Here is a 27,742-nt window from a genome sequence, read left to right on the forward strand (position 1 = left end):
AATAATAATAATAATGATAATAATAATAATGTATTCATTATTATTTCCTTCATAATTCCACGTAACAATTTTTTTTTCTTTTATTGTCGTCATTCCTGTTGTTATTTTATTTATTTATAAAAAATTGTTTAAAACGTACGACAGGATTTGACTTTTTTTTTTTGGGGGGGGGGGGCAGAATGAATCGAGAATGTGGGAGGGAGAAGAGGGGAAAGGGCGGAAAGAAAAAAGCGGAAACGAGTATATTGTTTTTGCGTTTTTGTTACGAAATAAAAAAATTTTCCCGCTGTCGTTTTTTTTTTGTTATTACGTCACGCGTGCGAAATAATACAAACAAATTAATCGGGGCAAAAAAAAAAATTATTTAACTATTTACACAATAAAAAAATTGACTAAATGCACGTCAAATGATATCATGCAGTGTTTTTCTCCCCATCTGCTTTCGTTTAATTTGTGCCCCGAATTAAAAAAAAAAAAATTATTATTATTATCATCAATAATTCTTCTTCCGCCACGGTAAAAATATTTAACGTGTCAGTAGAAATTTTTCATGCAAAGGTTATATATAATTATTTCAATGAAAAAAACAAAAATTTCGCTGATCGTTTTTTATCACGTAAGAATAAGATTTTTGGAAACGTAATAACGATGACGTCAACGATAACGATAATGATAATGATGATGATGGTAATGGTGGTGGTGGTGGTGATAGTGTGATGGTGATTCGCATTAGGTTTACCAGGTTGGGCGTCGTCTTCGTCTTCGTTTTCGTTTTTTATTTAAGTGCTCTGCACAATATAGGAGTGTCTCTCTTTCTCTCTCTCTCTTTCTTTCTCTCTCTCTCTCTCTCTCACTCGTACACACACTAAATGATTCATTTCATTTTTCGTTATAGAATTATCTAGAACACAAAAGAATCCTTCTTCTTCTTCTTTTTAAACATCTCTTTAAAAAAAAAATCTTTTACGTCGATTTTATTATATCGTCGTCATTCAAATGTAAAAAAGTTGTCGTTTGTTGTTGTCGTTGTTTGTCGTTTGTCGTACCGAGTTTTTTCTTTTTTCTTCCTTCCTTTCATACCTGATTAATTTTTTTTATTTTTCTTTCGATTTTTTTTTTTTAATGAAAAAACTCCGATGATGATAATAAGAACGGGAGATTTCATATCTCCTCGTGTTATCTCTTATCAATTTTTTATTATTACGTTAAATAAAACAAAAAAAAAAAATTTGATCTCGATTATGATAATAATAATAATAATAATAATAATAATTTTAATTGAGTGCGGAGGTTTTTTTTTCGGGTTCGGGTGGGCAGAAGAAGACAGTCGTAGTAATTATTAAAATTTTCCCTTGATATGATTCGATTAAGTCGAAATGTAACGGTAATGAGTACCCGGTACAGTACAATAACACCTACCCGTTTCACTTCAGAAGACACGAAAATTACAAACGATTATTTATATATTTAATGACACGCGCACGCGCACACACGCACACGCACGCACGCAAAAGGGCTGGACCGTGATTATCACGATAATTGATAACAGAGAGAGAGAGAGAGTTTTTAGGATTTTCCAATTTATAAGTAAAGGGTGGATTATTATGGGTACGGCCATTTATTGTAATATAAAATTCTAAAGGTACGTTCGTTATCGTGGCATTAGCTAACATCAATGATTACGTTTAAATGTGTTTTCAAACACGCCATAATTCGCATCGTAATTCGGCCGAAAAAAATTTTTTATTCAGTTTTTTTTTTTTCAAACGTGGGACGTCATTATTATTATTATTAACAAACAAACAAACAAACAAATGACGGCGGTGACGATGATAATAATAATAATTAAATTTTTTACATTTACGCGAAAGATTTGGTTTTTGTTACTTTTTTTTTTAATAATAAAAATTACGGTTTCGAGAGTAATATAAACAAATAATAATAATAATAATAACTCTCATACCATAGAGTAAACAAACGAATAAAAAGTTGTATTAAAAACTTTTTGTTTTTGTTATTATTATTATTATTATTACGTTATCGTCACTTTTTTTTATTTTTATGTTTAATAACATTAATATAAAAAAATTAAAATTATTATATACAATGTTTTGAAAATAAATTTAACCGGATTTTTTACTTTTACCGGATTAATAAATTTTTAAACGGATATGGTTATTGTTTTTTTTCCCTTTTTTCCTTTTTTTTCGATTTGTTTCGTGTTAAATTTAAAAAAAAAAAAGGACGCCATTTTCTTTTTTTATTTCTTAAAAAAGAAAATTTCTTTTTTTTTTTTTGAAAAAACCAGAAAAAAAAAGAAGAAGAAAAAGGAGAAAAAGGAAAGGATTATGGAAAAAGTCAAAAAAAGGTCATTCGAGGGATAATAAAAGGCGGAAAGAGAAAAAAGGATGGAGAGAGAGAGAGAGAGAAAGAGAGAGAAAATTTTTTTTTTTTTTTATAAAGTTTTTTATGTATGTATATATAACGTTCGGTGACTTTTTTATTCTTCTTCCACGATTTTTTATTTATTTTTTTTTTTTACCACCCCCCGTAATTTTAATACTTAACACGGACGCTATTACGACAAAGGAAAGAAAATTCAAGACTTTTAAACCGGAAATCGAAAATAAAATCATGATTATTATTAATTTTTTTATCGCGACGAATAAACGAAAAAAAAAAATTTTTTTAACGATAATAATAATAATAAGAATAAGAAAAAAAATATGGCAGAAGGCAGTGAAGCGTTTTAACGAACTCATTGTTTTTTTTTTGTTTGTTTTTGTTTTTTTTTTTGTTTGTTAAATTAACAATGGTTCATCAAATTTACACGTTTTACGTAAAATGTCACTATTTTTAACCCAAAAAAAACGTAGTTACGCACTCACACACTTACGCACGCACGCATTTGTGCGTTTTTGTTGCGAGACAAAATCAAAAAAGGTTTATCGAATTGTGACGTCATTAAATTTATTAATTAATTTAAATGGATGGACGGATGGATTGTGATGAATGAATGAATGAATGGACCATATGCAAGATGGACAAAAGGGAGAGAAAAAATCCACCCCTGCAAAAAAATTTTTTTTTAAAATTAATAAAAAAAGAATCAGTGAGGTTGTCGTTGTCGTTGTCGTTGTTGTTGTCCCCATTTGCGTTGTCCAAAGAAGATCACAAATCGAGTCTATTATTTTATATAATCCGCGTGTGTGTGCGTGTGTCGCTTGGACAGAACGCGCCATCATCAACCCTTTTTTCTTTTTTTCTTTTGGACAACTTTTTTTTTTTCATCCCCCTTCTAAAAAATTTAAAAAAAAAAAAAATGACTAATTTCAAAGTTTTTATTAATGTCCACCCGAGTGTAACCTTTCAGTTCTTTCACATATGTCCTCCTATCACTTACTTTGTCTTCGTTTGTTAATTTTTTTTTTTAATCGGTAAGTGGATCTTTTCTCGGTTACCTAGGGGCTAAAATCCTGTTTTTTTTAAATTAAGGGATGTAAGGTCGCGGAGGCGGAAGAACATGAGAGGAAAAAAAAGCGATAAGAACGCACCGATTGCGGTTACAAAAGGGGTAGAAACAAAAAAAAAATTCTGGTTACCGAACGAAAATTTTTTCGACCCCCCCCTACCAATCACGACGTTATTAATTAAAAATTTTTTTTGTTTGTTTGTTTGTTGGGTGGTTGTTGTTGTTTTAAACATCATATTTAACGATAAAAAAATATCGGAAGGTAATTTTAATCCGCGGGCTAGTGATATCTTCGTGGAAGAATCACCTGCTACTACACTGGTACCACCGCCGAGTATTCTCGTTGCATATACATTTCTAGAAGTTTCTATTAAAAGGTTTCCTTTTTCCTTTTCAATTCTAATCAAAATGGTCACGTGCCAGACACGAGAATGAGGTGAGGTCGAATTAAAAACTAAAAAAAAATTACCTGGATAATAACTAACTAAAGGTGTAGTGGTAGTAAAAAAAATTTACTCATCCACGTCCTTTCCCCCTTTCGTATAATTCACCCTTTTACCCTTCTTCTTCCATCCCCCTTCCACTCCTCATTTTTTAACCGAATCATTCCAAATCATCCCTTCTAGACGCATTTTTAAATAATTTGTAAATTCCAATTAATTTTATTTAAAAAAATATAAAAAAATGTCTTTGACGTCGTAGTTAAAAAAAAAAAAAAATTTATAAGGAGAATAAGAACAGCTGAAGAATGACATTGCGTCAATAAAATAATAATAATGATAATAATAAGAACAAAAGAAGGTTGAATAAGACGCCTAAAAACTTTTTTTTTTATATAAAAATCTTTGCCATGGAAACTTCTTGCTCATTCAAGAGCCTTTTGTACAAAAAATCTAAAACCTTTTCATTTTTTTTTTTATTCTATACTTACAGTTGATTAGATACTCGAACAACAAACAAAGTCCGCGTTAGCTCGTATCATTTTTTCTTTTTTCTTTTTCGGGCATTTTTAGAAACAAGGTCATCGGGGAAAAAGAGAGAAAGAGAGAGAGAGAGAGAGAGAGAGAGAGAGTTTCTGGTTTTTCTCCTCCCTTGAGAGAAAACACCCACTAATTTGCCAGATGTCCATAAAAGTATATCATATTTAATTTTGTTTTTATGTATTTTCCTTTGATTCCAATCAAAATTTTATAAAAGAAAGGGAGATTGAGGAAAAAATAGGAGGCGTGTTACAGGGTTGGGGGTGAGTCGAAAGGAGTTAAAAATTTTTCAAGTTTGAAATGGTGGACAATCATGACGAGATGTGAGCCTCGGGGTTTTTTTTTTTTTTTTTTTTTGAAAATTTCAATTCCGTCGCCCCCTCAATATATATATTTTGTCTCGAATTTCTTAACAAACAAACAAACGAACGAACGAACGCCTCGCCCTCTTGCACAAAACTTTTTTTTGTTTAATCCTTCGTTCACCCCCTCCCTCCTCTTAGATATAATTTAGTAAAAGATGAGGGTAGGGGGGAGGGAAAAAAAATATTTTTCGAATGATAAAATTGTGGGAGTGATAATAATAAAAAAAATTTTTTTTTTGGAAAAGTAATATTTCTATTCCCTAAAAATAAATAATTTTTTCCTTTCCTTTTTTCCTTTTTTCCTTTATCCGCCCCTTTTTTTTATTTATGTCAAAAGCTTAATATTGATTTTTTTTCCCCGAAAAAAAAAAACGATTTTTGGATAATGAATTTTCCTTTTTTTTTTATTTTAAATTTTTTGATTTTTTCATTCGATCGATCGATAGCAAACAAACAAACAAACAAACGAATGTACTTACCGGAATGAGTTGTATTACTTTCAGCATCTACACCCCTTATTTTTTTCACATCATCCGGACTACTTCCCGAATCTAATTCTTGTTTTATTCTCGGTTTTAATTCATCTTCGGATAAATGATTATCAACGTCATCTTTCGGATCGAGAGGACTCGATGATCCGGCTCTTCTTTTCGGTGTCGATGTCGTCGCTTCATCTTCTGCTATTTTAGGACTCGTAGACGGGGGTGAACAAACGAGTCGTACAGTGTTTGGGGTAGATGATGATTTTTTCGAATTTATCGGTGCCGAAATGCTCGGTCTCCGAGAATTGACGACTCCGAGTGGTTGTCCAGGTGCGGATGGACCACCGTCGTCGCTGTTATCATCGCATGCTTCACCAGATGTGACGTAACTCAAAGAATAATTTTCTTTGTTGCATATTAATATTTTATGCTGTATGAATTTGACTATGTCTCCGAGAGGAAATGGTTTCTGACAGCTTCCGCATGTTAATATGTCGAGTTGTGTTGCCACTTCCGTATCGGCTGAAATTAAAATTAAAACTATTAGAAAACTGGATACGTGTGTGTCTATGTGGGGGTGGATAACTTCAAAAAAAAAAAAAAAGGGAAAACGGTCATGCGTGGGAAAGTGACCAACCCCCAAACAAGTGAATACGATAAAAACAACGTTTTCATTGACCACTGTCCATTTATTTTGTTTCCACCCCTAAATATCCTATTGGTAAAAAAAAAAAAAAATTTTCCTTATAGTTCATCGATCGATAAGTGGAAATTTTCTTCTTCTACAGCCACGTTTTTCATTCCGTTTGATTAAAAATTTTTCCAGACCAAAAAAAAAAAACGATTCTTTAACTGACTTCTTTTTAAGGGTTGTGAATAATAAGGGCGAAAAAAATATAGGTTAGAAGGGTATTAAACGAACCCTATTTCTTTTTTTTTTTTTGACCCCTGGACAACAACAACAATAATTTTTTTTTTTCGTGAAATTTAAACAACTGTTTCACCTTTTTATCGATTTTTTTTTTTTTTTTGATTACACAAACGATGAATTTTCGGGGAAAATAACAACAACAACAACAAATTTGATTTGTAATTTTTTTTTTCGGGTGATGAAAATTGAAGAAAATGAAAAAGAAAGAGAAAGAGAAAGAAAAGTCATTTTCTATCGTCGTCTGGAAAAGAAGTAAAAGAAAAAAAAAAACTTTTCAAATCGTTAAGAGAGAAAAAGAGAGAGAAAGAAAAAGAAAATAAAAACAAATTTTGTTATCTTGGTTATATATCAAAATTGAAAAACAGAAGAAAACTTTTGGAAAAAAGATGGAAAATAAAAAGAAAAAAACTGCCCAAATATATATCGATCGATTATTTTAGGGTGAATATTACCACCACCACCACCGCAACCACAACCCTAAACGTTTTCGTGATGGTAGTCATTTTTGTTGTCCAGAAGGGAGGGAAGGGGGTGGGTGGAAATTACTCGGCAAATACCAAAAACATTTTTTTAAATATAAATTAACGAGATAGGTAGCGGATCAATTTCGTCCTACGCACACACACACACAAAATTTCTGCTACGTCACGTCATATAACAAATAATACACGAGAATAAACCAAACCTATTACCTTTGATACCTGGGGAATTTTTTTTTTTTTTTTTTACATCTTTAACCGTCGTGATTTTTTCATTTTATTTATTATTATCATTATCATTATTATTATCTATATATTAATGCCAATTTTTTTTTTTTAACATTCTTTTCTCCCTCTTGTAATTTGAATGAATTATTATTAAAAAGAACGAACGTTATTGAATTACAAAAAAAAAATTTTTTTTAACGTATCAGCAATTAAATTTTTTTTTTCGTATTTTAAAAAGACCTCTTGCCCGTATTGTTTACATATGGTAAAATAGGATCAAATTAAAATCTTTCAAAACGAAGTTAAATTTTCTATTCCCGTTTTATCTTTCAGTCATTTTCATTTCTGACAAAACGAAATGAGTTTGTTTGTTTGTTTGTTTGTTTGCGCTAAATTCGTTTTACCCATTTTTGTTTTTTTTTTTAATAATCATAATTGAAAAAAGTTTAAAGAGTTGACCATTCATATTTTGATTTATTAAACTGACCTTTGACACTCGTCAAACTCAATATATTTTTTGTTTTTTTTCGATTTCCTTTTCCGAACATTGTTTTACGTACCTTGTTTTTTTTTAATCGATGATTGATAACATTACGGATAGTAAAAAGAAAATTTAAATGGTTAAATCGTAGAAGAAGAGAAAATCGATTGGTTTATGTAAATAACCGAAGAGTGGAAAAAAAAAGAAAGAAAGAAAGAAAAATACCACAAATGCCAGGTGTGACTGATTGCGTAGCTCACGCAAAACCCGTAAATCATATCGAAGAGAGAGAGAGAGAGAGAAAAAGAGAGAGAAGAGAGAAATTTGATTATGTTATGCCGCCAATGCAAGAAATCGAAACAAACACGAAGAAAATGGAATAAAAAAAAAACAAATTCGTCGGGGGGGAGGGTTGTAGAGTAGGAGAAGGAGGAGGAGGGAGAGAGAGAAAAAACAACCACAACAACAACAACAACAGCAAACGTGTAAAATCCACACAAAAATAATTTCGAAATTGAATAATTTTTATTGAATTATATTCGCGCGAGTGGAAAAAAAAAATGTTTTGCGTCAAATAGCCGTCAGCTATATTTGGTGGTTGTCAACTTTAATTCAGTTATTGACCTTTTGTTTTCTTCTTATCAATACTATCTTGTCTTTTGTTCCCATGAGCTTTTCTTCAACCTTAAAATATTATGAGGGAAACAAAAAAAAAACAAAAAAAAATTTTTTCTCTCTCTACTCTTGAATGACGACTAAATAATAATAGAAAAAACGAAATTTTAACATTGTTATCATCATCATCATCATTATTTAAAAAGAGTTTGTGGGTTGTAGTTGATAAAGCACGTGAATAAAATTCAGTATCCAGCCTGCCTTGGGTTAAAGGATTTGATGAATTTAACAACGAAAATTCTAATAGAACGCCTTCTATAGAAGACGAAATTTCCACAACAACTCATTAATATCTTTTTTTGTTAGCTACACGTCCAAAAAAAAAATTTTTTTTTTTTTCTTATTTTAAATCGTGTATTCAAATCATCAATCATAATCATCATCGTCATCATCATCATCATCATCATCAAAAACTTGAGATTTCGGACGTTTGCGGTTATCAAAAAAAAAAAAAAAAAAAAAAAAGAAATTGTCCAGTTTTATTATTTTTTTTGTTGTCTTTTTACAGTCACGTGGTAAGACTTTTCAGGTCGTTATATCACGTGATTAAAATTTTACACGCGCGCTGGGAGAAAACGAAACCATTTTTGGATTTTCCAGCACTATATTTTCCAGTATCGTACGTGAGACTCTTATCACCAAACGTGGGTACGTTATCATTAAAAAAAAATTTCATTGACCCAAATTTGTTTTGTTTTACTTATGGAGGTGATGATAAAAAAAAAAAATCGATCGTTCGTTCGATGATGATAATAATAATAATAATAATGAAAAATTTGGCGGGAAAATTTTGTGTCAAATGTGTGTAAAAGCGTTTGCGCTGATTAATGGCAGATGGAATTTTTTTTTTTTTTTTTTTTTTGTATTTTGACATTTATCGGGATACTCCCCCTCCCTTCCCTCCCCATTCCCTCTCCCCCTCCCACCCGCTCTCCCGCCCGAAATTACAAAAACTTCACTGTTATGATCGATTTATAAATTTGCTTTTTTTTTTTTCTTTCTTTCATTCCGTGACGCCTATTTCTATTGTGTCCAAAAGTCGTCGACCTTTACTAACATATTGTCCTACTTACCATTTGTCCAAATCTTTTTTTCTTCCAGTGTCCTCCCCACCCGCCCCCCCCCCTCTGTCAACGCCGACGACGACGATGACGACGCTGCCACCCCTGATCGAAACCGTCAAAAGTGACCAAACGTTAAAAATTTGTTTGTTTTTCTCTTTTTTTCTTTGTATTTATTATTATTATTATTATTATTACACCCGTGTGTGTGTGCGTGTTTGTTTGTGTGCTTTACAAAACATCCGCCATTTAGTTTTTTTTTTCATAAAAAAAAAAAAGAAAAAAAATTTTTATGTTCGAAAATTCTTTTTCCTACCCGCCCCCGAATGTTCATTCATAATTTTAAATTCCTCCTCTTTAATGATTTAATCATTATCATCATCATCATCATCATCATCATCATCATTATTATTATTATTATTATTCATAAAAATGTTTGTTTTGCTACCTGTTATGAGCATAAGACAACAATTAAAAAATCGTTAATTAAGTTGTCCGGTTAAATTAAACAATAAGAAAAAAAAATTTTTTTTAACCTTAATACATAATAATCATTATTATCTTATTTAATTTGTACGTTTTGCTACCGTTCAATTTTTGCTTTTTTTTTGCTATAATTAAAAAAAAAGTTATTTTTGAATTTTCATTTAAAATTTATTTTTTTAAAGAAAAATAAAAAAATCTCATTATTAATTTTTTTATTTTTTTTTTAAATTTTGAACCGTAGCAAAAACGAATTTCTACTTTTGCTACTGCCATAAAAATATTTCACATAAAGTGTAAAAAGTCTTAAAAATATGTCACACTCCTTAAAATCTTCAAAAAGATGGGGAATAGGTGAAAAAAAAATATAATGAAAAGTGTAAAAATAAAATATATATCATAAATTCAAGTGGCAGTAAAAATTGTTTTTAAGGACTTTTTATTATTTTTTCTCCAGAATCGATTCTGGAGAAAAATCACCACTTGCTTTTTACTTGGACTGGAATTAACTTGAACCAGTGTTATTATTCGAATAAATTCAACCCCTTATTTATAAGAATATATAACGGTCGATGAAGAAAACAATTTACAATTTCGATAAATAAATAATTTTACTTTCAAGGTCACAAGGTTGTTGTGAAAACCCTTTCGAGCAGATGATGATGAACCTTAAAACCTTTTTCTTTCTTATCCTTTAAATAAATTTATAACAATAGATTTTCTGGTCCAATTGTCCGTCCACACACTCACATAATTTTTTTTTGTTATGGGCGTGGGAGTTTTCCGGTCAAGAAACCGTGAGAAAATAAACATCCCATCACCTTATCACAAAATCATTCATTATCAATAACCAAACCTTTTCGTACCTGTAAATCCATAATGATTTTAATCATTCACCCTTTTATATAGCAAACCTTTCTCGCTTCTTTTCCACCATCTCAAACCTTAGAAAAAAATTAATTATTAATAATGATAATGATAATAACGTTTCGCAAACGATTTTTTTTATGTTGGATTCGCCTGGATGATGAATCAAATCTTTCCTTTTCGGGGTCAACCGCACTCCATCAAACTTCCTTTTGGTATTGTGGCAAAAGGTTGAAAAGGTCATTCTTTAAAGTTCTTTGCCCTGTCATATATTTTTTTATTCATTATCACACTTCATTTTCTTTCGATACGGTTTATTATCATTATTATCATTATCGTAATTATTTTTTCCAGGAGTTTCGGCAGAGAGAGAGAGAGAGAGAGAGAGAAAAAAATTTTACGTCGAATACGTTCATGTTTTTTTTTTTTTTGTGAATTTGGCAATCATGATATTATTATAAACGTGAGATCGTTATGGTCTCGATTAAATAATAATAATGATAATGATAATAATGATAATGATAATAATGATAATAATAATAATAATAAATAAATAAATAATTTTAAAAAAAGGGAAACCTTTGTCTTTTTAATTTTTTTATTTTCCTACAGTAAAATTATTTAAAAAAAAAAAAAGGTCAAAACATGGTTTAACCTTTAACCTTTTTGTCCATCTCCTTTTCTTTTCGTGTAATTCATCGTCGATTTTTACATAATAATACATTTTTTTTTCTCTTTTTCTTTTTCTTAATCGACTAAATATAAAAAAAAAAAAATACACGAATGAATTATTATTATCATTATCATTATTATTATTATTATTATTATTATTATTTTAAATGTCCGGTATGAAAAAAATTTTTTTTTTGTATGAGATATTTTCAAATTTAAAATTCGCATGCAAAAAAAAAAAAAAACATTAAACAATCGCGATTGTTTTAAATCGTACGTCGTAACATTAATATTAATTAACATGTTTTTTTTTAAAAAAATAAGTAAAATGGCGACCGCAACAACAACAACAACAACAACTACAAATCGTTTTTTTTTGTGTGTTGATATAATTTGATTAATAATAATTTTATCTAACAACCACGTTTGTATTATTAATCGCGAGAGTGAGAGAGAGAATATTAACCCGTAATTTACTCATTTACCTTTTTTTTATTACGTCCATTTTGTTAATTGATAACGAAAATAAAAAAAAAAAAATTTTTACCGCCGCAATAGCTTCCGCCGTCCTCCCCCTCCCCTAACCATCCTTACCCCCTTCACCCCACCCCACCGCCCTTCAACACCGATCGAAAATAATTTTTTTAAAAAATCGTCAATCGATTATTCGATATTAAAATAATAATTTTTCCTCTCGGAGTTACTTATGTTCGAGGAGTAGTTGTGGAGGGAGGGGGGGTCAAAAGGGCACACGCACTCACGCACACGCCCAACGAGATTTTCACGGTGACGATGACGATGATGAGGAAAAATAAAATAAAATAAAATAAATAAATAAAAAAAATCTGCCACCATTTCCTGTCAAACTTTGACAGAGGTTAAATCATTAAAATTTAATAAGAAGTATGGTTTGGTATGTGTGCGCGCGCGTGTGTGTATGTGATATGCGTTAGTGCGAGAGAGCGAGTGAGTGAGTAAGTGATACAATCGATTTTCTGTATAAAAAGGAACAAACAACAATGGGTTATAAATTATTAATTTTGTTGTCACCGCTGACCCAAAATAAGTTTTTCATTTAAAAAAAAAAAAAAATTACATTTTAGTAGTAGTCCTTTTCTCTTTCTTTTCTATCGTCGTCTGCTTGCATACATATATATTTATTACCACGTTTTTTATTTGAATTTTTTTTTTGTTGTTGTTGGAGCGAAATCACCGCTACCGTAGTTTGTTTGGTAATTAAATATCGAAAAAAAAAAACAATGAAAACGGATTTGAAATTATCCTACCAGTACAAACCACGTGATTAACAAACGAAAATCGTTTGTACGGTAGTTAAAGATATTATATTCCATAGTAATTTATCCGTTTGTATTTGTCGTTGTTGTTGCAGGTGAGGCGTAAAAGATTTTAAAATGACGAAACAAACGAAATAAAATAAATACGTACTTGTGGACATCATTAATCAGACAGAGAGAGAGAAAGAAATAATCAAATTTTAAGAAGAGGATTCCCTCAGGCTATGACACGAATCACTACGAACGGGTATGGCGGGTACCAGAAGAATAGAAAAAAAAGGGCCTTGCCTTTAAAACTCTCATTAAATAACGGGGAAATTTTTTGCGTTAATCAACCCAAAGAAGAAGAAGAAGAAGGTTTCAAGTCATAGATCATGGATCAACGACCGATAGACAATGAGGACCAAATCAACGGGCCACAAGGGCCATTCTTTCTTACCGTCTTTGGACTTTATATGTATTCTCATAAATAAATTCTATATTTACCATAACAAAAACAATATTTTAATATCCATTTTATTATGATCGACAAAAAAAGAAAAACCCATCATTGTGGGTGACATTCTTTTTTATTTGTTTTTTCATATTTAAAAAAAAAATTTTTAAGGTGCGTCCATCATCTACCTTCTCGGACGCGTCCTAAATTTTCTTCTGCTTACACATGGCACGGTCACTTTTTCATACGTTAAATACCCTTCCACCAGCCCCCCTTTCCCCCATTAATAATAATAAGGATAAGAAATTTTTTTTAAACACCTGTGTGCGTGCGTGTGTTGATCTATATCATCGTGTCATTAGCGATGACCGTAAGGTTCTTGTTTATAATTTAAAAAAAAAAAGGGATCGTGAATTAAAAGGATAAAAAACAAACAAAAACCTTTCGGTCGAACAAAAAGAAGAAGACAACAACAAACGAAAAATTTAACCGGATGAATAACTTAAGAAAAATAATTAAATGATAAAAAAAAAGACCATTTATGACCCCTCGAGAAAGAGAGAGAGAGATGGTATGTCGCGTGCCACGACCGACAACAACCTGTTTTTCCAACGGGTTAAAACAACAACAACCGAACACCTTGCCTTTATCAAAAAAAAAAAAAAAAATAACCTGATAAATTAATTAAGTCGTTTGTTTCTTCCACTTTTTTTTTGTCTGTTTGTATTAATAAAAAGGTTTGGAAAAGTTAAGAAAACCTTTTGGAATTCCTGTTTTAAGAAACCGATTCGCAACATAATTTTACGTTTTATATTTTTGAATCGAAACAAACAAACAAACGAAACGATTCGCAACGTGAAGGAAGAGAGTAAAAAATCGGGAGCAAATCGATGTTATTAAGGTCACGACAAAAAAAAATTTATCAAATCAGAATCCGTTTAATTAACAAATCCGTACGTAGTAATAGTAATAATAATAATAATGATAATGATGATGATGATGATGAATAAAAATAAGGTTCATGCGATTATAATTGAACCTTTTAAAGTCGGTCGGTCGAATAAGAAGAACCATGACGAATGAAACTTTCCACGGTTATTTTTTTTTTACAGAGTGAGAAAGAGAGAAAGAGAAAGAAAATTTTTGCTGCCGTGTCATCGTAAATTTTCCAAATAAAAAAAAAAAAACTCAACAGAAAATGATTAATAATAATAATGATAATGAAAAATATATTTCATAAACGACGGTAGTAAGTAAAAAAAAAAAAAGTTTTGCGGAAAGAACTCTAGAAAACCGTCACGGATTGTTATGCAAAGAGGCTGCCATTAAAAGAACAACAAAAACACACGGAATGACCTCAAAGCAAACAACAAACAACAACAACAAGAGCGGACGGGTTGGGTTTGAAATGAGTTAAAAAATCCTTAGTTCCGTCTTATCGTCACAGTCACACTCCATGGTTTTATCTTGGAGATGACCAAACTTCCGTGCTGTCAAAGCCCACACTCTATTTTTTTTTTTTTCTTCTTGCTCCTTGACTTATTTTTTTCTTAAATAAATAATGATGATGATAATAATAATAATAATATGAAAATATTCCGTTAAATGAACCGTAAAACTCATTGGATGAGGGATTCGCAAGCATATTCACTCGGGGATGCAAAAGAAACAAACAAAAATGCATTTTACTGTTTCACTATCTAATTCCACTTTTATTATTTATTAATTCAAAGAGCATAACGAAAAGACAATCGTTTTTTTTTTAGATTTTTACAGTTGGCAGAATGTAAAGATGTCTTTTCAACAACAACAACCAAAAAAAAAAAAATTTGGTTTTTTTTTAAGGTACGCGATCATGTTTCAAACAATTGACTATAAAAATTGATTAAATTTAAAAGAAAAAGCAGACGACGTTTGAAAAAAATAAAACGTAAAAAAGCAGACGATAGCAAATATTTTGTATCATCGAAAAAAAAAAAATGTTTGCGTGTGCGTGTGTGGGAAGCTTTTTTTTTTTTATTAAAAAAGGCCGCACGGGTATAAAATGTCAAAGGTCAAACGCAACCCGCGATCGGTAACTAATTACCGTAAAACTAATTACTCCCGTGTAATTTATTTGTTACCATGAAATTTAAATTTACGAATATAAATATTTGTCAAAAATTTTTCTTTTTTAACCGCCTTCCCCGCCACCGAGCGGTTTCTTCCCCGACTAAATCAAAATGGCGGATCTTTAAAAGTTTTAACGTAAAGATTCCGATGGATGCATACATCGATCCGTGTTATTGAATTTGTTTTCTTTCTTTCTTTCTTTTCATATTCAATTCAACCGTTGAAAATGACGGTTTCGATGCTATGCAACGCGCGAGAAAAATGAACTTTGACCGAATAAGAAAACAAAAAAAATGTCGGTTCTTTGCAAAAAAAAAAAGCAGAAGATAATTAATAAAAACGACCGTTGAAAAAAAAAAAATCGGTAATTATAATACGGAATCGACTTTCGTTCAATTAAACGTTTAATTTTTCATTTCCGGTTTTTTTTTTATTATTATTTTTCCGGTTTGTTCAACTTCCTGACGTGCCATTGCCCACTTTTATCATTATTATTATTATTTTTGATTTTTAACGCACGACACCTTTTCTCAACACAAGAAAAAATCCACGCCCGTCATCATCATCATCACCGCGCGTTTAATGACGTCAGAGGGTGCGAAGGCTATTTTTTTATCGCTATTAAAAATTTACAACTCTTCATTATTATTATTAATAAATAAAAAGATCGATAAATCAATCGATCGATTAATCATTATAATAATTGACAAAAATTATTAAAGTTCCGGGTTCACTTGTCCGATGTACCTGTCAATCCTTGATGATGATGATGATAACGGTACAAAATATTTACACAATGAATATATGTACACACAAGCATTCTCTCAAGCTTTTTCATAATCATCATCATCATCATTATTTGGTTATGTAGTGTGCGAAGTAGTGACGAATGACCTATGAACCTCATGTGAAGTACTTAAACCTCGCAACAATAGAAAATGACCTTAATATTTAGGTCGATTTAAATTTCCTTTCAGACCAAAAAAAAAAAAAAAAAACGCATTCAAACGCGCGTTTCCCACGTATGTTCTCATTTAAAAAAAAAAAAAAAGTAGTTTGTAATTCAATGAAAGTTTTTTTTTTTTATTAACTCGGCACGAGAGGAAGGAAGTAGAAGAAGAAAAAGAAGAAGAAGAGTAAGAAGTTTGGTAATAATCGGCTGGTACCAACCGGCTTATTGAAAAGTTAAAGAGGAAAATATTTTCGGAAAATTTTTCTTCACCCTAAATAAAAGAGGATAGGGGAGGGAGGGAGTGGGGGTGGAAAAAGGGTCAACTTATAAAATCCATTATCAAAGGGTTGAATATTTTATTTTATAAAAAGGTTAAAAGGTCAAATTTAAATTCATGAATAAATTTTTTTTTTTTTTTTCGATCGAAACGAAAGAGAATCAATATCAAAAAAAAAAAAAATTTGACCGCCATTTTGTTTTTTAATTATTTGACAATATAACAATGGGAAATTAATTCATGAGTGGAACAAAAAAAAAAAAAAAATCGACGGAAGCTGACGATTCTTACGACTTTTGGTTTCTTCTTCTTCATCTTGTGAAACGAATCACGATAATTTACGAGAGGGAATGATGACAACTGTATCCTAGTTTTAGACACGTTTTCCTATTCTAAAAGTCCTTGCCATTGTGTGTGACCACAACCGAATAACCGACACGTTTTCTTATCTGTTTCCGTTTTAAAGTCACACACACACACATATATATATTTTTAATGGTAACTGGTCTTAATAGACCATGTAGCAGGTAATAAGCTCAACCGAATAGATTACTGATAAAAAAAAAATTTTTTTCTTGATAAATTCCGTTCTCTTAATCATTCATTCCTTTTTCTTACTCGTTATCGATTGTATATCGATCCTTTTCTAATAAAAAAAAAATTTTTTTACAATAACTTGCGTCAGGTAAGTAACCATCCAGAATAAATGATGTGAATGTGATTTAATGAGATGATTTAAAATGTGGCGGATGAATACAAAAAAGAAAAAAGTTGAAAAACTTGTTGTTGTTGTTGTTGTCGTCGGTAACGTAAGAAGCTTCTGTTTAAAAACAAGTTTTTTTTTTTTCAATTTATCTTCTGCTTTTTATCATGCTTTGTTTTGTTTTATCAATTTCACATTCGTATCGTATTTTTTAAAAAATAATAATTCTGCGTAAAAATGAAACAAACAGGGAGAAGGGGTGTGGGGGAGTAAGAGGAAATTCAAAACAATTTTGTTGTTCGATTTCTTCTTCAACAACAAACGAAACAAACACGAAGAGTGAGTAGTGCAGGTGCATATATGCGAAGGTGGTCGAATAAAATTGGGGAGAAAAAAAAAATCGACCTGATTTTTTTTTTTTTGAAAAGATCGTGAGAACCTTCTAGAAAGAAAAAGGTTCTAGACGACATTAATCTTAATTGTGGTGGACAACCGTTCAACCCTTAAAAATATTTCAAAGGTGTGGTCATCACCAAACAATCACCATCACCATCACCGTACCTTGCGACATAAAAACGATTGATTGTTGTTTTTGTTTTTTGTTTGTTTGTTTGTTTGTTTATTTATGAAATTAGGCGTGGTAGTAGAAACAAAAAAAAAGATTTTTAATGTTTATTTATTTGCCGTGTACTTTTTTTCGCCATTTTTAACTTTTACTTTGAGATTTGAACCCATTACGAACCCTGAGATCCTTCCGTTCAATGAAATTCACACTAGCAATAACGGAACAACCCGAAAAAAAAAAATACCCATTGTAAATATCCACTGGTCATGGGAAATTTCAAATTGTCCATTGTTCTAGATAATAATGATCGCGCCTAAAAAAAAATTTATACGTTCGTTAAAAATGTATGAGCAAGAGAGAGAGAGAGAAAAAAAGTTTCTCATTCTTTTCCCGTTTAGAATTTTTAGTTAAAAACATCCTGACACGTTTAATTTCTTTCCTTCTCTCTCCCCCTCTCTCTCTTTCTCTCTCTTTTTTTTTTATAAATTGTGTTTATGGTCAACATAATTATCTGATTTTTTTCATTTATTATTATTATCATTCACATGTTGATGTTTCAATTGAAAAAACAAAACGCGCAAATTCCATTCCATGTAACAACAACACGATTTTTTTTTTATGTATTGAATGTTATCCTAACGAAATTCCCTCGGGGTAAAGAGGGAGAAGAGGTCAAAAGGTCGTTAAATTATTATTATTATTTTTTGCAAAGCCGTTATATTAAATTAAATTTTCTCTCTCTCATTCGTGTCGTTGGTCATCCACACGCATCGATACTAATTATTAGTTATTATTTTTTCTGTCTGTCACTTTTATTCATAATTCACTTATTTGGATTTAAAAATACGTGACACGTGATTTTTTGAAACGATCACAACCGAATAATAATAATGATAATGACTGGTTATAATTATCAGGTTTCATTTTTTTTTTTTTAAATCTCACGCTAAAGTCGTAGCCTTTAATCCTAAGGGTCGGCCATTATTTTAATCCCTTAGAATTCGCGACAACAAATGTCACGCGCGCGTTTGTTTGTTTGTACGAAATTTTTTTTCAAAAAAAAATTCGATTTTCGAGAAGTAATTTATATACCTGAAAAAATTCATAACTGTTATAATAATAATAATAATAATCGGTCTCGCGGCTAAATCAAATTTATGACAGGATCGGGATTGATGATGATATGAAAAATATTTTTTCAATTTGGAAAAAATAAAAATTTTTTGGTTTGTGTTCAGGTACTGAACATACCGTAATACAAAACAGTTATAAAATTAATTAACTTATTTAAAAAATAATAATAATAATAACAATGAGAATGTTTTTTTTTTGTTTTCGATCGAAGTAACAAATTGAAACGAAAAGAAAAAAAAATGGCGGAATAAAAACAAAACGTAAAATTTAGGACGTGATTTAAAAAAAAAAAAGTTAAGTCACTCGACATCGTACATCATAAAATAAACCAGACGATATAAAAAAAAAAATGGCAGACAAAAAAATTATTATTATTATTATCATAGAAAGCAATTAACGCAATAAGAAGCGACCACAACCGCCACCGTCACCGTCACCAACCGTTTTGTTATCCGACCGACGACATTTCAAATCGTCTAAGATGAACATAAACGCGATGGGGACAACAACAAAAAAAAAATCAACGGACACAAACAAAAACTTTTTAATGACGTCACAATAAAAGTTCATAAAAGATAGAGAGTGTGAGAGAGATAGAAAATGTTTTTTTTAAAACAAAATCGTGTTAGGAGGGTGTCGAAGGAGTTATAAATCAGGTACGACTTGTTGTTATAATTGTTTGACTTGTTTGTTGTTGTTGTACGCGTTCACGCACGATTTACTACCATCTACCACAATCGGTAGTGGTATCTCTCTCTCTCTCTCCTTGACCGGTAGCTGGTCCTCTTTAAGTACCTATTTTGTTAGACCCATCATCATTACCCTAATTGTTTCCACAGTCAATTATCATCTTTTTTTCCAATTATTACGTCTTACCTATTTCGCTCCTTTTTTTTTTTTTATTTGACGTTCGTCATCGTCGTGATGGCTTTGTTTAAACAATATTATCATTATCATCATCATCATCTAACACGAGAGACTCTATTATTATTATTATTTATTACTAATAAATAAACATTTTTTTCTTATTTAAAATTTTCTCGTTTAACGTTATTGTTATTTTTTTTTTCTTATTAATGTTTATATTATTATTATTATTATTATTATTATTATTATTATCATCATCATTATTATTATTAATGTTGTAAAAAGAAGGATTTTTGTCGGATTTGATGATGATGATGATAATGATTAAAAAAAAAAAATTACAAATAAAGAATTATTATTAATAATTTATATAAAAATAAATTTAATACATAATCGTCGCGTTTTATTAATAATTAAGATGTGAGAGAGAAAGAGAGAGAGATGACGGGGGGAGGGGGGAGAAGGGAGAGAGAGAAAGAGGGGAGAAAAGGGGTTCAAATAAAAAAAGATTACGGTTATTAAAAAAAACGGTAAATGCAAATCAAAATCCCTCTTTTTTTCCCGTTTACGAAAAACAAAAAAAATCATTGAATGCAATTTTATCACCTTGGAGATTCCATGCTCCAGAAATTCCAGAAAACGGAATCAAATAAAAATAAATCAAGGTTATCTACATTAATTTATAAAATTTAATAAATAACAAAAAAAAAATTTTCCTGCTGCCACATACAAAAAAAAAAATTGCGTTCGGTTGAAAAGAAATTTAAGAGAATTTCCAGGATTGATACAAAAAAAAAACTGGAAAACTGGAGAAGTAAAAAATCAAATAAAATTAAATTGAAAACCGCAAGTTCATATATACAACAAATGGATAAGACCAAAATTTTATTGAATGAGATACGACGACGATGTTGTTGTTGTTGCGATAAATTTTTTTTTTTTTTTCAAACGTTGGCAATTGTTAAAAAAAATTAAATAGACAGGTATGGATAGTTCCAGGTATGGAGTTTTTTTTTTTAAAATCTAATTAACGATGATCGATTTTTTTTTTATCGATGGTAATTTATGCCCCGGTGAAAATTATCCAAAATGATCGTTCGTTCGTTTGTTTGTTTGTTTGTTCGTTTGTTGATTCTTCGTAAACGATTTAACAATTTGTTGTTAATTTAACCATCTTGAATATTTTTTTTTTTAATTTTTCGTTCGTTAAAAAATAAAATGAATGAAAAAAAAAAATTAACAACAACCCGTATTAACAAACGCACACGTTTGTATGTAAAATCTCGGCCATATTGTTTTTTTTTTTAAACAAAAACTATTAATTATTATTATTGTCGTTTGTCCACCACCATTACAAAGTTTGGAAAAATGGCTACGAAACATAAAGCAAAACATACAAAAGAAAAGGAAATGAATGTTCTAAAATGGCAAAGACCTCCTCCTTCCTTGAACTTTTTGTTTTTTTTTCGTCCCCGTTGTGTTTGTTTCGTTGTTTCGTATTGGTTAAATTTAAACAATAATAATAAATAATAATAAACAAAAAAAAAAAAAAATAGGTGGACATATTTTTAAAAAAAATTTTGATTTAATTACCATGTTAAAAAAAAAAAAAAACATTTTTTTTTTAGTTATGTTTGATTGTGTTTTTTTATGTTTTTCATTAAAGATGATATCGAAAAAAAAAAAAAAATTTTTACGTGGGATTTGAATTTTTTTAAAAAATTTTTTCGCGCCCTTTTTCGTTTTACTTTTTTTTTTTTTTCTTTTGTTTTGTCCAAATGTTGATTTGATTAGCCTTTACGAAATCAACCCACGTTTAAATAGTTTTTAAAAGAGAGAGAGGGGGAGAGGAGGGGGTAACCGTAGTTTTCCCTTCGCGATTTTTTCTTTTATAAAAATGCAAACATAACGAGGTGCGGCACACGATTCGGTCTCGAACTTTCTCTAACTTTACGCCATATATAAAAAATGACGAGAATGAAGAGTTTACTGTTTGAGTTTCGATACGCCACTGAACATTAATAATTTTTCGAAAAAAAAAAAAAAAAACAATGACAATGTGGCAGAAGAAGAAAAAAAAAACGTTCTGCGGGTAAACAATCGAACCTTGAAGATGTAAATGACCTCTTCAGTTTCACGGAAAATTGTCCCAAGTTTTTATTGTTTACATGATCGTGTTCTCTCTCTCTCTCTCTTTCTCTTCTCGGTATGATACACAGAAAGATTAAAGTATCCAGACACACATCGTTTGTTAATTTTTCTAACATTTCGTTCTCCAGGAGGAGGCTCAAGGGACCGTAGAAAGAAAAAAAAATTCGGTGATCCGCACCGCAGTGTTATGGTTTTTAACCATTTCCCTCCCCCTCTCCCCCCTCTTTCTCTCTTTGGAAAAATTATCTTTGTCTTTTTTTTTTTGTAAACCGTTTGAATTTAATGAAATAATACGTTTGTCGTTAATAACGGTAACATCGTCAGGTATTGTTGTTGTTGTTGTTGTTGTTAATTTTTTAAATTTCCTTCTTAGTTTCTTTTGTTCGAAATTTTTAACCGTACCTTTCTTCGTGTTCATACAATTTTATTATTATTATTATTATTATTTATCCTTAATACGCTATTACACATATTACATTCGAAAAAAAATCAAATCAATGGTTTTGTAAAAGAGGAAGTAAAAAAAAAATATGGCGGCGTAAAACACACACAAAAATTTTCTCTCTTTCTCTCTCTCTCTTATTTTTTCCGAGAATACCTTTACGTCAGGTTGTCTCCATTTTTAAAACGTCTTCAATTAAACCATTATAAAATTTTTAAAAAATTTATCTTATCAGTAAAAAAACTGTTCTAATATTTACATTTGAATTTTGTTATCACATCGGTTTGGGTCGGTGACTCAAAAGTTTATACTTTTTTTTTTTTTTTTTCGAAAAAAACACGGTACCTTGGGTGTTGTTTACATTTTCCTCAAAAAATACACCTTTTTTTTAAGATAATGTATGGCCCTACCCTACCCCCCACCCCACCTACCTCCTTCCTTATTAATATCACATAATTTTTTTTTTTATCCTGCAAGGTATTTGTACTACGTGACGTGTCAACAAAAAAATTAGTATTAAACAAACATGCGTGTGTCGTCTGGTGGACTCTAACCAATGAATTTAATTCTTTTTTTTCATTTTGTGCAAAACATGCAACGCAGCATTTTTTCTATTTCTTTTCCTTTTTTTTTTTTATTAAAAATAATCGAATATGTGATGAAACACACGAATTGATAAGAAAAAAAAAAAATTTACGAAACGTGATTCAACTGGACAGAAAAAAAAAATTTTTTTACAAATGGCCGCTTAAATAATAATAATAAAAATTTTATAGAAGGGAGGAGTAAGGAGGGAGGGGAAGAAAAAAACTATTACGTTATTTTGAAACGGAAAAATTTTCTAATTACACTTGAAAAAGTATCGTTGAAAAATTTCAAAAGATACGAATGGAGGATGAAATTTAAGAAAAGTTAAACATGAGATTAAAATTTAAATCCCCCCATCCCTCCCGACACCATCCCTATGAACGGTTAATTCTTAAAGAAGAAAAGTCATTCTCATGCCAAATAAATCGAAAACAACCCCTAATTTGAACGCGCCCCTTATTTTCGGCAACCCTCTTCCTGTCGTCAATCGACTTCAACTTTTTTTTCTTTTTCTTTTTCTTCCTTTCTTCCTTTTTTTTTTATTTATTTATATTTCATCTTAATAGACTCAATATTTAGACGTTTTTTTTTTCAACTGTATCCCCGATCGTTATTTTAAAAAAAAAAAAGGCGCGAAAAAATTTTTAAAAAACAACGAAGGAGAAGAAGAAAACATACGTAACGCGATAAAATTTTCGACAGAGAGAAATCATTTTTAAAAAAAAACGAGGACACATAAATATAAAGAAATATCCCACGTGATGAAACAATACATTTTTACTATTGACACGACGTTTTTTTTTTTTGCAAGAAATTTTAAAAAGTACCCGATGTGTGTGCAAACACAACAAACATTAACGGTTATATAATTTTAAAAAGATTTTTAAAACATTAACATCCATTCAATTCGTACAAAAAAAAAAAAGTAGAAGCAGAAAAAAAAACCCCTTGCATTTAAATATGAATCGATAAACTTTAGAGAAAGCGTAACAAGAAATAAATAATAATAATAATAATAATAATAATAAAAATCATTTTACGACATTTTTTTTTAAAGAATGAGACACAATAAATAATATTTAAAAAAAAAAAGTGTTTTTACCCAGACGGACACACGGACGACCGAGTCGTAAAATATGGTAAATGAATCGTTAAAAAAAAAAATTTGGCGACAAAACAAAAGTGAAAGCTGTCGCACAAATAAAAAAAAACCGAAAAAACGGTTTTTTCTGTCGTTGACCAAGGTCAATTTGTCACCGACAGGAAAAGAAAAGAGAAAAAAACCGTCTTTGCCGAATCCCTTTTACCTTCTCCAACTCCCTCTCGTATCCCCCCCTCATTTCTTTTTTCTATTTATATTCTTTCCAAGGCAAGACCTCACCTACTGACTACTACTAATGATGATGATGATGATGATCGTTTAAAAGACAAGTTATGAACTTGGGTGCAGTTTTTAAATTCTCCAGAATTTTTACGTTTGTGGTACAAAGACGTCGTACGTTGAGGTAACCGCCGACTCTGGACACACGTTAACTGGATAAAATATTCCAGTATAACCATCCGTGTGTTATGTTTTCCGTAAACTTATTATTATTATTATAACAATCCGTAATTTTTCTTTCTCTCTTTTCAACCATTCAATAATAATAATGATAAATAATTTACAGCTTTCTTTTTCCAGTTTTAATGTTTTTTTTTCCAGTACGGAATTAACACAAAAATAAACCAAAAAATTTTTCTTCTTTTCATTTTGCCGCCCTTTCCCCCCTCCCTTCCCCCCAAAAAAAATAACCGCCCATGAAAAAAAAACCTGTTAACATATCAATTTTTCACCCACGTAAAAAAAAAAAAAAAACAAATCGAACGAGTCAATTTAATAATCGTTGCACTTATTATTATAATAATAATAATTTTTAGGTGGTTCCCGTGGAATACAATGGAAATCGGCGGGACTTTTTTTTTTGTCACATCTCCAGGATTTTTCGTTTGTATCGTTTTGCGACAAAACTAAACTAAAAATTTACGACTTTGATTTTTAATCGAACTTTTTTTTTATTATTAAATTAATTGACTGGAGAAGAATTCTTTAATTTTTTTTTTTTTGGAAATTTTGGCTCGTAATCAATTTTTAACTTTTTTTTATCATCATTATTATTATCGTCATCATCAATCCATCCATCCAACCCTTAACTCGAAGTTGTAAAAAAAAAGTTTAACATTAATATCGTTTTATCATTATTATTTTGGAATTTCTCCAGTTTTTTTTCTTTTTTGTTCCTTAAAAATTAAAAAAAAAAAAAATTAAATTACGTTTTAAATTTTTTTTTTGAATGAATGAATGACGTCATAAAAATTATTATAATTATTATTATTATTACACGGTTTTATAATTTTACAAAAATAATAATAATAATAAATGCTGGAGTTTATAAAAAAAAAAAAAAAAGAACGAAAATTGACCGCAATAAACCACCAAAGAAGAAAAATAAGAAAAGCGGAAAAGGAAATTGTCTGGTTACAAAAAAAAAAAATTTTTTTTTTCTTTCGGGTTAAATTTATGGCTTTAAACCAATCGATCGATTTATCGATCGGTCACCCTTTTTTTATTTGGTGAGAGAGAGAGAGAGAGAGAAAGAGAGTGAGAGAAAAAAAAGGTTTTAGTTTTTAGTTTCATTCATTTTTAAAAAAAAAAAGTTTTTTTTATAATATTGATTTTGAACCGTTTAAAGTTTGTGGCGGTTAATAAAAAAAACAAAAAATTCTGGAGAAATTATTTTGGAACGAAAACGTTCCAGCGACGCGGGTGGGTGCGTGCGTGTACGTGTGCGTTTTCAAATTCGAAAATTTAAATTTTTTATTTGTAAAAAAAAAAAAAAGGACGACGGGAGATGGTATCATATATATATGTAAGTCGAAAAACCGGAAAAGGAGGGGGTCGAGGAAGGGAGGGGGGTTGTTTAAAACAAACGACCTTGAGCCAATTTCCGTTAAACAATAATTAAATGAGACATCATCGTTAAAAAGAAAGAAACCTTAACAACATACATATTTTACAACGGTTTGGAAAAAAGATTGAGGGGCACAAGTCCATCTTTCGGTTAAAATAATAACAAAAAAATTTCACCCTTAAAAACGACGCAAGCGTTTTAAATAACAATCAACCCCTATTTTAAAATTTTCCTTTTTCTTTCTTTTTCCTACGTCTTACGAATAAGACGTCGAAAACTTTTTTGTCTTTCTCTCTCTCTCTCTCTTCTAAACATGATTTTTTAATTTGCGGCACGGGAATATCCTTTTTAAAAAAAAAATATTCGTTTAATTCACACACGAACACAAACAAACACTTACAAACAACAAAAAAAAAAGGTTCGAAACGAACAAACGCAACAAAAAACAACCCCTACCTACTTAACACACACATTCACAAATCGAAAGAAAACGATTCGATTAATTTAATTAACTTAAAAACAATTATTTAATTTATAATTAAAACCCGGTGAAAATTTTTTTTTTCATTATTATTAAATGAATGACTTTATTTAATTATTTAAACATAATTTTAAATCATTTTAAATTGTGATTATGTTATAAATAAAAAAAAGGTAAATGAGTTTTACACATACGCATACGCCCGGCACGCTTTTAAATCATTTTTTCTTCCGTTATTTAAAAAAAAAAAAACCCTTCCCCACCCCTAATTACAATAAAAAATCATTTTATTAAGGTACGGCCGTAAAAAAAAATCCGTTTAATAATAATAATAATAATTCGACGTCAATTAATGTACTCGTCGTTAGTTTTAAGTACCTGAAAAAAAATCACCGACGAAATGTTAATAATAAATTATTTTTGGTTTTTAAAATGAAAAAACCTTCGGGTAGTACACGAGTACCTTCATTAATAAAACCAAAAATATGGCTAAAATCTCTGTCATTTTTTTCTTTACCCCCTTCTCGTCTCCCCTTGTGGAAATGACGTAAATTCCACACATTATCATTAATTAAAGCAAATCTCTTATCATTTTTTATATTATTAATAAAAATTGTTTTTTTACGTAATTTTATAACTTATTGCTCTTAACAAAAGGTATTAATACTCCCCCCTCAAAAAGACGATAATAATAATGATATTTTTGTTACGACCACCCCAAAAAACTTAAATTCTCTCACGTTGGTCAATAATAATTTGTGGTCAATTGTCAACAAATCGTTTGAAAAAACAAACACAAACAAACAAAAAAAAAAAAAATTGTTTTTTTTTTTCTTCTCTTCTCTTTAAAATGGGATTTTTATCGATGGGGAGATGAGATAAAAGAAAACCGAAAAAAGGTTTTATTATTATTATTATTATTATAATAAAATTTAATTTTCGAAATTTTCCAGGTATATTTTTTTATAATTTTTTTCCAGGCGTTAACCGGAAACGAATTAAAATCGAGTATGAAACCAAAAAAAATTTCTTTTTTTTTTAAATATTACTTTCATTTAAAAATAAAATCGATTAATTTATAATTTTTACGGGAAACAAACAAACAAACGAACAACAACCACAACAACAACAAACACTTATTTAAGAAGAAGAAAAAAAAATTTCAATGTCGTTAACAAAAAAAAAAAAAAATTTTCGGGCAATAATCCAAAATTTTCTACAAAACGCACCGACAACCAAAAAAATTTACAAACAAACAATCGTACAAACACTTATTAATACGAGAAATTTCATTCGCGAAAATTTTATTTTTCCCCCGATTTTTTTTCGTACGGTCGGAAAATTCGAGAAACGTCGGAAAACGACGACGGTTTTCCCGCCGTTTAAATAACGCGTCACGTTCGAAATTTTTTTTATTCAAAAAATGATTTATTTATTTTATTTTATTTTTTTTTTCGGTTACCTCCCCCTTCCGGCCCCCCCTTGTAAAATTCACGACGTTTCTCAGAAAATTTTTTCCTTTTTTTTAAATAAAAAATCGAATTGTTTTCTCTGATAAAATTAATAATAATGACAACGTGAAACAGAAGAAAAAAAAAATCTCGAATAATTTTTT

General features: G+C 30.0%; 1 protein-coding gene across 1 annotated transcript; it reads right to left on the reverse strand.

Moving 5' to 3' along the window:
• Positions 1–4,581: 4,581 nt before the first annotated feature.
• Positions 4,582–5,988, reverse strand: Phum_PHUM606440 (uncharacterized protein; the record flags this gene model as incomplete). Its single annotated transcript, XM_002432913.1, has 3 exons — positions 4,582–4,640; positions 5,297–5,821; positions 5,979–5,988. 3 exons carry the CDS (start codon positions 5,986–5,988, stop codon positions 4,582–4,584), a joined length of 594 nt encoding a protein of 197 aa, XP_002432958.1.
• Positions 5,989–27,742: the final 21,754 nt, after the last annotated feature.

This window comes from Pediculus humanus, genomic scaffold (assembly GCF_000006295.1).
Source record: "Pediculus humanus corporis 1103172108318 genomic scaffold, whole genome shotgun sequence".
NCBI lineage: Eukaryota > Metazoa > Arthropoda > Insecta > Psocodea > Pediculidae > Pediculus > Pediculus humanus.